Source organism: Peromyscus leucopus, chromosome 17 (genome assembly GCF_004664715.2).
Source record: "Peromyscus leucopus breed LL Stock chromosome 17, UCI_PerLeu_2.1, whole genome shotgun sequence".
In the NCBI taxonomy this organism is placed as follows: Eukaryota; Metazoa; Chordata; class Mammalia; order Rodentia; family Cricetidae; genus Peromyscus; species Peromyscus leucopus.
Window position 1 is genome coordinate 54,006,111 of NC_051077.1, and position 12,405 is coordinate 54,018,515.

The 12,405-nt window shown below is 52.5% G+C and overlaps 1 protein-coding gene across 1 annotated transcript; it reads right to left on the bottom strand.

The window, feature by feature from the left end:
• Positions 1-7,053: 7,053 nt before the first annotated feature.
• Positions 7,054-9,728, bottom strand: Tmem221 (transmembrane protein 221). The gene is made up of 3 exons (XM_028855957.1): positions 9,409-9,728; positions 8,808-8,893; positions 7,054-7,613 (listed from the first exon to the last, which is right to left on the bottom strand). The coding sequence occupies exons 1-3, from the start codon at positions 9,726-9,728 to the stop codon at positions 7,144-7,146; spliced, it is 876 nt and encodes a 291-aa protein (XP_028711790.1). The 3' UTR covers positions 7,054-7,143.
• Positions 9,729-12,405: the final 2,677 nt, after the last annotated feature.

The following is a 12,405-nucleotide window of genomic DNA, read 5'->3' on the forward strand; positions in this document are numbered from 1 at the left end:
TTTCTATTAAGTTTAGTGTAACTGGATTTATGTTCAGGTCTTTGATCCACTTGGACTTGAGTTTTGTGCATGGTGACAGATATGGATCTATTTGTAATCTTTTACATATTGACATCCAGTTATGCCAGCACCATTTGTTGAAGATACTTTCTTTTTTCCATTGTATAGTTTTGGCTCCTTTGTCAAAAACCAGGTGTTCATATGTGCATGGATTAATGTCAGGGTCTTCAATTTGATTCCATTGGTCTGTATGTCAGTTTTTATACCAGTTCCAAGCTGTTTTTATTACTATAGCTCTATAGTAGAGTTTGAGGTCAGGGATGGTGATGCCTCCAAAGGTTGCTTTATCGTATAGGATTCTTTTAGCTATCCTGGGTCTTTTGTTTTTCCATATGAAGTTGAATATTTTTCTTTCCAAGTCCGTGAAGAATTGTGTTGGGATTTTGATGGGGATTGCATTGAATCTGTAGATTGCTTTTGATAAGATTGCCATGGAGATCCTTCCATTTTCTGATATCTTCTTCAATTTCTTTCTTTAGAGATTTAAAGTTCTTATCAAAAAGGTCCTTCACTTGTTTAGTTAGAGTTATCCCAAGGTATTTTATATTATTTGTAGCTATTGTAAAGGGTGATGGTTCTCAAAATCCCAACACAATTCTTCACAGACTTGGAAAGAAAAATACTCAACTTCATATGGAAAAACAAAAGACCCAGGATAGCTAAAAGAATCCTATACAATAAAGTGTATGAAATTTAATCGGAGTATTCCACAGATCTCGGCCCCAAAGATTTACTGCTACATTTGCTACATATGGCTTCAGCCTTCCTCTCTGTCCTTCTGCATTCAACCCATCTCAAACTCTGTTTTATCTGAGATAGGGTGCCAATCCCTAAAAGTTGGACATCTACCTCTTGAAGAGGCCAATTCAGATGCCATGATTTTGGTGTAATTATAGTCACATCTGCACCTGTGTCTACCAGGCCCTCCAGAGCCAGGCCATTAATTTGAATTCTAAGCTTTGGTCTTTGTTCATTTATGGAAGTCTGCCAAAATATTTGTTTTATAGTGTTCTTTGTAGACTGTGATCTATCTATCAAAGCTGTTTTATCATCCATTGCAGTATCGGTTTTTACATTAGGCATTGGTTTATTCAGTTGTCCTGGAGAGGAATTTCTTCCACAGTGGCTGGGAATGTTCATACTACATTTGATTTGGGGGCCTGCAAGAGGCCCCCTGAGGCGTTTTCTGCCAGTAAAGGGTTGCCTTGTATATCTATTTTTGATCTGCATTCACTGGTCCAATGTCAGCCTTTGCCACATCTTCTACATAATCCAGGAGGTGGTTGGCATCTCCTGTTTAGGCTATTCCTAGAAGGAGTATTACTTCTAGGAGTACCCCATGTGCAGTTTTTACTTATATGACCTGGTGTACCACATTTAAAACATTTGGTACTGTGGGACCTTCTTTCACCTCTGGGATTTGTCTCTCCTATCCAAGCCTCATTACTGTAGTTAAGAGACTGAACACCGTTAGTGTACTGAATCCATTCTTCCAAAGGAGCTGATCTGATCTTTAGTGGTATAAGTATTCTTTTGCATTCTGCATTAGCATTGTCGAACGCCAAGGACTCAGTTAATACTTTTCTTAATTCTTTGTCTGACACAGCTGTTGTTATAGCTGTGTTCAGTCTTTGTAAAAAATCAGTGAAGGGTTCGTGTGGTCCCTGAAATATCTTTGTGTATACCTCAGTTGGTTTTCCAGGTTCTGGAATTTTTTCCCAAGCATTTAGAGCTGCTGTACGGCATAGGGATATTGTATGCTCATCATAAGTGGCTTGTACATTCCTGTCAGCGAAACATCCCTCACCAAGTATTTGATCTTGGGAGATCACAAAACCTCTGAGTTTACCTTGTTGTTCTAAATTTCTTGCCTCTTCTCTCAACCAGCTTTTCCACTGTAACTGCTGGCTATATTCTAGAACAGCTGAAATTAACTGATGCCAGTCATCTGGAATGATTCTATGTGAGGTAGACCACGAATTTAACATCTGTTTTATATATGTGGAGTGTATCCCATATGTAACTACTGCTTCCTTTATATTTTTAAAGTCCCTTGTTGAAATTGGTTGTAATGTATATGTCATATATGGCTCGCGGTGTGTGTCATCTGCTGGCTTCTCATGGACGATAACAGGATAAGCCATTGTATGAGAGCCATTTGGAGATGTTACAACCTCTATGGTCTTGACCTTCTGCTTAGTAGTTCCCTTGTCATGTTTACTGAGAGTTTCTTCCAGGGCTTGCAAATGAGCACCTAGGGTCTGTTCTAGGGAGTGAACCTCCTCTCTTGCAAGGGACTCCAGATTTCTCATGGAATCATAGAAGTTTTTATGTTCCTCAGAAACACATGATTCCATGGACCTTATCCTATCAATTAACGATAATCTTTCTTCCTTATGTACTGTCTGAGTAGCCACAACTTCACTCTGGAGAGTTAGTGTTCTATCCATTAAATATTCATATTTATTATCAATAAAATCAATTTTGGGTACAAGCCTGTTTTGTAAATCCTGATTAGCAGATTCCAGAGAAAGAATCTTTTTCTGTAAGCCTTCATTGCTATCTTTTAAAGCAGATTCCAGAAAGAGAATCTTTTTTCTGTAAGCCTTCATTGCTATCTTTTAAAGCCTGTATCAGTCCCAATAATGACTCATCTTTGTTCTTAAACCAGTGTTTGAACACTGTGTGAATTATTATGATGAATGTCAAAATGGTACAGGCCAGATATGCCTTAGGAATGTCATATATTTCCAGAAAGATGTCATTCATCATACAGGCAAAAAGGTTTTTAAATTCTTGTGAGGTAATATTGTCAGCCATATTACAAGAATTACTCAAAATTTGTTAGTCAATTTTAAGGTGTAAAATTATCAAGTACCCGGCCGGGCGTTGGTGGCGCACGCCTTTAATCCCAGCACTCGGGAGGCAGAGCCAGGTGGATCTCTGTGAGTTCGAGGCCAGCCTGGGCTACCAAGTGAGTTCCAGGAAAGGCGCAAAGCTACACAGAGAAACCCTGTCTCGAAAAACCAAAAAAAAAAAAAAAAAAATTATCAAGTACCTTTACTTGAAGCAATGTGCTTACCTTTCGTGGTTTGGGAGCGTGTAGTAGCATGTTTTAGCCAGCAGGTGGCGGTGGTACAGCTCCAAAACAGGGCCTGCTGGCGATCTTGGCTGGAGTCGAGGGAGTCTCCTGCCTCTTTCGCTGGTCTGGGGCTAAGCTAGGGAACTGAGATCGGACTAGCTGCTCCCTTTTTCAGGAATGGAACTGTGTAGGCATTCCCTGATTATATTGAACTTTGCAGGCGGGTTTAGGTACCCGCCAGCTAGGGAGTAGAGGGCGGGAGCTGCCCAGGCCTTTGGAGTTTGCCCCACGTGAGCGCCAGATATTGGTGAAATTATTAAGCCCACTCCACGTAGTTAAAATGATATTTATTTAATGGCGTAACTCACAAATTAAGGGATAGGTAGGTCGCAGGGTCTGGGGAAGGTGTATCGCAGTCCAGCGGTGTTCTCCGGAGCTCTGCACAGTCCAATCTTCACCGTTTAGCGTCCCGGCACAGAGAGAGTGCACAGAGAGAGTGCTGGCCCATCCAGATCTGGGGTCTCCAGGCGCCTCCCCTGGCCCCGCCTCATAGGCGTGACAGTTGCCAGAGTCTCAATGGGGGTTGGAACTTCCAGATCCAAGCTGGAATGGCTACCCACTACAATGGGTTCAAGCCGATAGAAACTCTTTATTAGCTGGCCAGTGACTGCCCTGGGTGTTCGGAATCCCAGTGTAGCCCTGAGCCTTTCTCAGGGTGAGCTTTTAAGCACAAAACCAAGTCCTGGGTTGACATACTTCAGTTAGCAAGAACAGAAGGGGACGACAGAAGCCGAAAAGCAAGGTTAGTCATTTAGAGAATTTGCCAGAACTACAGGCTTTGATGGATTAGGTTTATTTTTTTCATTTTTAGCAGGTGGTGCTGTCTATGTGCTGAGGTTCGTGGCCTGAATGGCACTTGATCATGGAGTCAGCTGTGCTGAGGTCTGGGGCCTGTTATATCCTTCAGTTAACTTTCCACACTGCAGGGCTAGCGCCTCCTGAGACCCCTGCCATGTGGGATTAGGACAGAAGCACAGAGGGAGAGGGGGGCTCCCAGGGGCTGTCCAGCGCCCCTCCCCTCCCTGTTCTCCTAGGAGGGACTGCCACTGCCCATCAGGCCGGATCCTGGGGTCTCCTGAGCACTCACAGCGGCTCTGATGAAGATGGCTGCTGCCCTGGGGGACAGAGCTGGATAGCAGTTAGGTCAGAGCCGGCACAGGCCGGTCAAGGCTGGATCAGGAGGATCTCAGAGGAGCCTGGCTAAGCATTGAAGTCTGTCAATGAGGAGATTCAGAGGGGTGCCACTAAGCCTGGACACAGGGATCTGGGGACCGTCCTGACCCCATCTGCGGCTGCGGGGCTGCCAGGTCCCGCCCAGGCTGCCGTGGCGCCAGCCACCAAACCAGATCTCACTCGGAAGCAAAAGCCATTTGTTCTCGCTGGTCACCTTCCCAGCTGCCCTGAAACCACCCGGGATCGCTTTTCAGAGCACCCGCCTGTAACCAGAGGCCTCCAGTGACCTGTGCGTGGCCTTGAGTCAGAAGGAACCAGTGTGCCCTGAATCACACACCGCGGCATTTGCCAAGCATCCAACCCTGTGGCTGGGGAAAGTCTCTGGGACGTGCTGGGGTCCCACAGGGCCTGCCTGGGACGCACAGCTCTGTGTGGCTACAGCCAGGGGTCTCCTGCACCCCTCCAAGCCAGAAACTCCACTGTGCTTTTACCGGTGACCCTGAGCGATGGTTTAACCTCTCCATGCCTCGTTCCCCATCTCAGCAATAAGACGCCCCATTCCCCACCTCATGTGGCCAGAGGAGCGACATCGTTTTTATTTTTTGGTGTTTTTTTTTTTTTTTTGGTTTGGTTTTTTTTTTGTTGTTGTTGTTCTTTGTTTGTTTTTTCTGTTTGTTAGAGTCTCATGTAGCCCAGGCTAGTCTCAAACTTATTATGTACTCAAGTGGAACCTTGTCCTGATCCCTCCTCCTGCCTCATCCTCTTGTGGGCTGGGAGGATAGCCCCACTGCCCAGTCTGGTTTTGAACACATGGTAATCCCCCTGCTCCAGCCCCCACAGGGCTGGGATAACAAAGCTGCACTACCTTGCTTGGCCATCATGGACTACTTTGTTCCTCTGTTCAGTCAGGGTCTCACTGTGTTGCCAAAGTTGGGCTCGAACTGGCCCGAGTTCTCCTGCCTCACCAGGCCACCCAGCTGGACTCTCCCTCAGAAAGTCACCGAGGGTGACTCAGCCATGCGAGGTGGCGCCCAGGCACTCAGGGGCAGAGGATCAGAATCTCAGTTATCTTCACTACATAACCAGCTCCAGTCCAGCCTGGGCTACGTAAGACCTTGTCCAAAAACAAAACAACAAAAAATAGAGAGAGAGCTGAAAGACTGAAGCAAACAGAAATTAAAATCGTTAAAAGCCAAGTTCCAGCCATGGCTGTTGGAGGAGGGAGCCATGTCCTGCCACACCTGGATCAGGTGTCTCCACCCGCCTGCTTGGCTCCCGCCTGGCCTGGACAGTCCCAAGATGACTGAGCCAAGCCGTCTCGGGTCCCAGCTCTGCTCCCAGGGTGGTGTCCACAGGGAGGGCGGGTCTCAGCTTCGTCCTTCAGCAGCTCTCTCAGAGACTCCCGACAGCCTCGGAGAATTCCGGGGCTCAAGAAGAGAAGGGACCAGAGGAGGGAGAAGCCGGTGAGGGGCTAGGGTGCAGTCCAGGGCCGTCGCTGGCTACACAGAGCATTCCAGGACAGCCTGGGCTACATGAGACCCTGTCTTAAAAAACAAAAGCAACCAAGCAGAGCAAGCCACCCTCGAGTTCATTCCTGGGGCTGTGCCGTCTGGAAAGGGGTGGAGACCTCTGTGGACGTGGGCTTCTTTCGGTCCGTCTCCTGCTTCCACACCCGGGCTAGCACTGACAACCCGAGCAGATCCAGATCCACCCTGGAGCCCAGCCTCCGGGCAGGCGAGGGTGGCCGTCTCCAGGCTGTTAGCTGAGGCAGGAGGGCCCTCCTAAGGGGCAGCAGCCCACGGACTAACGACCCCGAGGCAGCGGTCATCTCTCTGCGTCTTGACTGGGGCTTGTCTGGTGTTTCATCACGGCAGACGCAGCGTGACTGAGACACCGAATGGAACCGGAAGGAACCGGAGTGGGGGTTAGACCCGGAGCTCTGGCGGGAACAAGGCCTCTTCCTCCTTAGGTGGCTTTTGTCAGATACTTTGTTACAGCGAGAAGACAAGGAAGACACATGGCTACTATGTACTGAGGGCCTCCCGTGTGCAGCTTCCTGCGTCCCCCCCACCCCCGTCTCCACGTCACAGATAAAGAAACTGAGGCACAGCGACGAAACCCACTCAGCCTAGGGCCCACAGGGAGACTCCAGCCATCCCTGAACGCTCGCTCGTGGCCTTGGGCTGCTCTGAGCCCCACACACGCAAATTTCAAATGTCCACAGCTCCCAGGGAGTGTCGGGGAGTGCAGGTCTGGGACTGGAGCCTTCTTCCAGGAACATGGGAGCGGGGTCACAGGACCTGGGTGCAAGTCCAGGCTCTGATGCTCAGAAATGGGAACCCTGGTGAGTCCCAGCCCCTACTGAGGCCTCCATTTCCTCATCTGTAGAATGGATAGAGAACCACTGAGAGTCAGAACCGAAGCCCAGTCCCTCCCCTCTATAAAAGAACCTCATTTGTTTACATTCCACAGACCTCCCTGTATAAAGGTCTGGTTGTTTGTCGATGTCTGCCCAGTGACGTGCAGACAAAAGGTCCCCAGGTCTCAAAGGCCTTTAGAAGACCTACCCATCCCTGGCCTTTGTTATCCCTCTTAGCAAGTAAGAGGTAAAGGCTGGAGCGCTGGCAGCTGTTTGGGGTCATGAGGCAACTTTGACATTCGTCAAGGATTCCACAGACTCAGAGGGAAGAAGGTCAATGGCTACAGTAGCTGAGCTGGACCTGTCTCTGTGATGTCACCATTTTATCATCTTGCCCCTGACTCCCAGCTCACACCAGCGTGGCGTCCTTCCCCATGTCCAGTGGCCTGTGGCCCAGCATGCTACGCATCTCGTGAGTGACCCCCTCCCAGCGGCCCGTGCCAGCCAATCGTGTCTGGTGCCGGGGAGAAGCAGACAGACTGTGATCACTGGCTTTCCCCAGGACTGTGGATGTGATGCCAGTGGCCATGGGCCCAGGGGGATCCCCAGGTTCCCGGGATGGGGCATAGAGGGTCTGGCAATGGGTACCCTGCTGGGGCTGAGCCCTGCAGCCAACTTTGGAGTCTTCTGAAGGTCGGGCTGGCTCATCTTCCAAGGAGGGTGGGGACAGCTCGTGGAGACCCCGGCGAGTGGCCCGAACAGCCCGGAGCAGGGTGTGAGTCATTACCGCCACCAGGACCAGGGCACCTGAGCCCAGGATGGACGCGGCTGCTGCACCCGCCTCGATCTCGAAGAGCAGCAGGGTGTAAATGGCCAGTGCTGAGGAAGGAATGGCTCACTTACTCACTCAACAAACATTTGCTCTCCAAGCCCTGTGGGGAGATCCCTCAAACACAGTAACAGCAACAAAGCCTGGACCAGAGCGGGTAGGTGGTCTATCCAAGCCTCATCACCATCACCGCCATCTCCAGATAAGGAAACCGGCAGGCGTGGTGGCGCACGCCTTTAATCCCACACTCAGAGGCAGAGGCAGGCGGATCTCTGTGAGTTTGAGGCCAGCCTGGGCTACAGAGTGAGTTCCAGGACAGCCAGGGCGATATGGTAAGACCCCATCCCCCAAACAAAGAAACCCAGTCAAGTAGCAAACATGACTAGACACACGGCTCTGTGGTAGAGAGGACCTGGGTTTGGTTCCCGAGCACCGGGACTCCAGTTCTGTGCTCAGGTCTCCAGCAAGGTGCACAGACAGACAAGCAGACAGAACGCCCATCAACACTGGGGTGGAGGACACCCCGAAGATCACAGCCCACAAGAATGCAGATGGGACTTTACTATTTACTCTTGCGTTTTTACTGTATCTGTTCACAGTGTGTGTGCACGTGAAGGTCAGGGGCAGATTCTCTGCAAGTGTGGGTCCTGGGGACTGTGCTAGCAGTGAGCAGCCCTAAAAACGGCGCGGTCATCCTTGGCTACACAGAGAATTTGAAACTAGCCTGGGCTATGGGAGACTGTCTAAAAAACAAGTAAAAAGAAAAATCAGCAAGGGCTGGGGCTGGGAGGTGGCCCGGAGGTTAAGAGCACTGGCTGCTCTTGCAGAGGACCTGGGATTAGTTCCCAGAACCCTCTAGTTCAGAACCCCCTAAAGCTGCAGCTCCAGGGCTCTCTGGCCTCTGACCTCTGTGGGCACTGCACACAGAGACTCCACATACACCTGTCCTCCCAAGGCTTGGGAGGTGAGAGCAAGATCAGAAGTTCAAGGCCAGCCTTGCTACAGAGCAACCTCCAGGACAATCTGGCCTACGTGATAAATAGTAATAACCAATAAATAATGAGTAGTAACGGAGAATCCTCTGTCCGTTCTAAGCATCAGGGACACGCCTCACTCTTGATTGATGGGGAAACTGAGGCACAGAACATATCCAAGAGAAAGTGTTGGAGCAGCTGCCTGATCTCAGGCTGACTGGCCCCAGAGACCTGTGTGCACCCCGCCCCCGGTCCTCTGCCCCCACACACCTGCTAAGTAGACGGAGACCCCACAGCAGAACAGGCCAAGCGCCGAGTGCCTGAGGAGGCGGCAGTCGTACAGAAACCAGTCCGACCTGAAGGAGGGCGACAGGAAGAGGGGCAGTGACACCAGGCCAAAGTCTAGAGACCCCCCCTCCCCCGCCGACCTGCCTAACCATCCGCTCACCCCCTCATCACCACCGCGTGCACCGGCCGCCCGTGCATCCCCGCACCCACCCATCCGCTTCAATCTACGCGGTTGCACCAGCGTCAGGTGCTGTGGGAGACTCCACGCGGGACGCGGGTGGGACAAGGAGCGCCTCACGGCATTCCCATCCCCATCCCCAGTGCTCCGGCTGGAGCCATCTACACCCGCAGCCCGGACTCGGGCCTGAGGGACCCCGGCCGGGCTGCGGCTTGCAGCTGATTCACCCCGACAGTCCTGTCCTTCCTGGACCCTGCCGCGGGGCTGGGGTGCGGCTCCGATGATTGGCATGTGCCCCCGGGATGCACCCCAAGCACCAGCGAGGGGAGGAGGTCGGGGGCGGGCACCGGCGCGCTCTCGGAGCCTCAGTTTCCCCCTCTGCAGGGAGAGGCGCTGGCGTCCTACCTGGCCGGCCCCGGGCCGCGCGCCAGCTCGGCGCCCAGGTGACCGCAGAGCGCGGCGAGCAGCAGGCAGCTGAGCCCGAGGACCTGCGCCAGCGCGGCCAGCGCAGTCGCCAGCGGCAGCAACGCCCCAGCCGCAGCTTCGGGGAGCCCCGCGTCGGGGTCCAGCTCAGGGTGCAGCACGTCGGTGCGCACCCCCCGCAGCTCCGCGCGCCCCGCCTGGAGCTGGAACAGCAGCTGCGCGGCCAGCGCGACCAGCACGGCGGCTGGGATGCCCAGCAGGGTCATCGCGGCCAGCACCCGGCCTCCGTACGAGCGGCCCATGGTGCGGGCCTGGGTTGAAGAGAAGGCGCGGGGAGGGGAGGCGGCTGGGGTGGGGTGGGGCGCCACGGGCCTCTGGACAGGGGCCCCGAGTGCTGCGCGACAACTTGGGAGAAAGTGTTTTCTGCTCTGCTCGGGCCGCGGGCGCCGCCCCCGGGTGTGCGGAGGAGGAGGAGGGGGGACGGAGGGGGGACGGAGGGGCGCGGCGGGAGAGCCAGGGCCTGCGGCAGAGGGGCGGGGCCTGTTACAGAGGGGCGTGGCGCGGCTAAGGCGGGGCCACCGGGGCGTGGCTTAAGAGGATGGGGCTCAGGGACGCCCCAACAGCAGGATCTGAAGGGACGGGTCTTCCACGGGTGCGGTCCCGAGTGGGGCCCCCGGGGAAAGGGACCGGAAAAGGGGGTCTCGCGAGGCGGAGCTAGGACTCCCGGGTGCTGGGGCGACGAGGTGACCAGGTGGGCGGGGAGCACAGTGGGGCGGTGCCTGGAAATGCATGTGTTTGGGAGAGGGAGCGCAGGGGCGGGGCCATGGGCGGGGCCATCCGGGTCGCCCCACCCTAATGGGCGGGCTTGAGGGGTGGGGAAGTGGGGAGGGCCCAGAAGGCAGGGGTAGGCCAGGTCTGCGCAGCTAGTTCTAGGACAGGCTACATGGAGAGACCCTGTCTCAAAAGAAGAAAGCTTGTGGAAGGGCGATGAAGAGACGGCAGGAGATGGAGCTGACCGGGCGCGCACAGAGCCCGAGGATGGGGATGGGGGACCCACGGGGTGCCCGGGGTTGGAAGCTGGACCTCTGCAGATGCAGACAGGTGCCTCCCCGTCGTCCTGAGCGCCGGGCTTCTGGCACTTAGTTTACTAAAAAAAAAAAAGTTAAGATTTATTTATTTTATGTGTATGAATGTCTTGCCTACATGTATGTCCGTGTATGCTGTGCGTGCCAGGTAGCTGTGGAGGCCAAGACGGGGCGTGGTTTGCGGATGATTGTGAACCACCACATGGATGCTGGGAACTGAACCTCCATCTCCAAGAGCAGGCAGTGAGCCGTCTCCCTCCTACATTAAATGTGTATATGTTTGAATAAACTGGGCACACTGACACAGACCTGTCTTCATTGCAATTCAGAGGCGTAGGCGGGGCACTGGAGGCACTCAGAAGACAGCCTGACCTAGAAGACACTGTCTTTAAAAGTCCACAGAGGAACTGGAGAGCAGCTGGCTCAGCGGTTAACAGTGGCTCATTCTGCTCCCGGCATGCGGGTCAGACAGCCGGGGGATCCCACACCTTCTTCCGGCCTCTGGTCTCACACTCTCTCAGATGAACATATGCCGCCCCAAACATATAATAAAAATTAGGCCAGGTGGTGATAGCGTGCACCTTTAACCCTAGCACTCGTGAGGCAGAGGCAGGTGGATCTCTGTGAGTTCAAGGCCAGCCTGGTCTGAGAGTGAGTTCCAAGTCAGCCAGGGCTGTTACACATAGAAACCCTGTCTCAAAATAAATACATAAATAAATCTTAATAAAATCAAAGAGTGCTTGGATGTAGCTGTGTGGTAGGTATGTGTACGTCAGGCTCCGGTGTGTGAGTGTGCCGTGTGAGCCTGGGGGGTCTGTGTGTGTGGTGCAGGTGGGTAAGGAGTGCGGCAGCTGTCTGGTGGACTGTCTACCATGCCAGCTGTTTTTGTGGGTGCTGAGGACTGGGACTCATGTCCTCCTGTTTGCAAAGCAAGGACTCTCCTCAGCTCCCTTCCACGGTTTGGTTTGTTTTTATTTATTCTGTTTTTCGAAACAAGGTTTCTCTGTGTAGCCCTGCCTGTCCTGGAAAGATCTGTAGACCAGGCTGGCCTCGAACTGATCCGCCTGCCTCTGCCTCCTGAGTGCTGGGATGTGAGCCTCCACCACCTGGCTACTCAATTGGCTACTTTTAATGAATTGAGATGAAACTCTCATACAAGTGCCGATTTTTTTATTCAGTGGTCTATAGCACATTTACAATGCAACCCCACCTCTGCCTAGTTCGGGAACATTCCCTCTCTTTAAGAGAGCCCTTCCCATCAGTCACTCCCCACTCTCCTCGGTGGGCAGGCAGCCCCTGCCTGCTCAGCGCCCCTCGTGGTTTTCCCTGCTTGGGACATCTGCCAGGTGACGCCTTTTGGGTCTGGCTGCCGTCACTCCATACCAGTGTTGTAACCTGTTCTGGTGCCTTATTCCTGTTCATGGCTGAGCAATACTCCACTCTGGACACCCCACATGAGTTGTTCTGTTGATGGACATTTTCGGCAAGTGTCAATCACAATGTTCCAAACAGGCATAGGCAAGTATGGGAGCCCCTGCCTCCAGTAGTGAGTTCTAGGAGCCGAATTGCTGATTCAGATGCTAACTCCATTTTACTGTTCCTGGAACTACAAAACAGGTTCCCATGGCAACTGTACAATTTTCACATTCCCATAAAGGGTAAATGAAGGTTTCTGATTTTTTTTAAAAAAAATTTATTTATTTATTTATTCATTTATTTATTTATTTATTTATTTATTTATGTATATAGTGTATGTATTCCTGCACGCCAGAAGAGGGCACCAGATCTCTCTATAGATGGTTGTGAACCACCATGTGGTTGCTGGGAATTGAACTCAGGACTCAGGAAGAGCAAGCAGCTCTTAACCTCTGAGCCGTCTCTCCAGCCCCTAATT

What these genes read in the sequence shown, in the direction of transcription:
- Tmem221 (XM_028855957.1), bottom strand. Translation starts at nt 9,728, where the DNA reads ATGGGCCGCTCGTACGGAGGCCGGGTGCTGGCCGCGATGACCCTGCTG. An exon ending in CGCGGCCCGGGGCCGGCCAG is followed by an intron (nt 8,894 to 9,408) that starts GTAGGACGCCAG and finishes GCCCTCCTTCAG; the next exon opens with GTCGGACTGGTTTCTGTACG. An exon ending in GGTCTCCGTCTACTTAGCAG is followed by an intron (nt 7,614 to 8,807) that starts GTGTGTGGGGGC and finishes TTCCTTCCTCAG; the next exon opens with CACTGGCCATTTACACCCTG.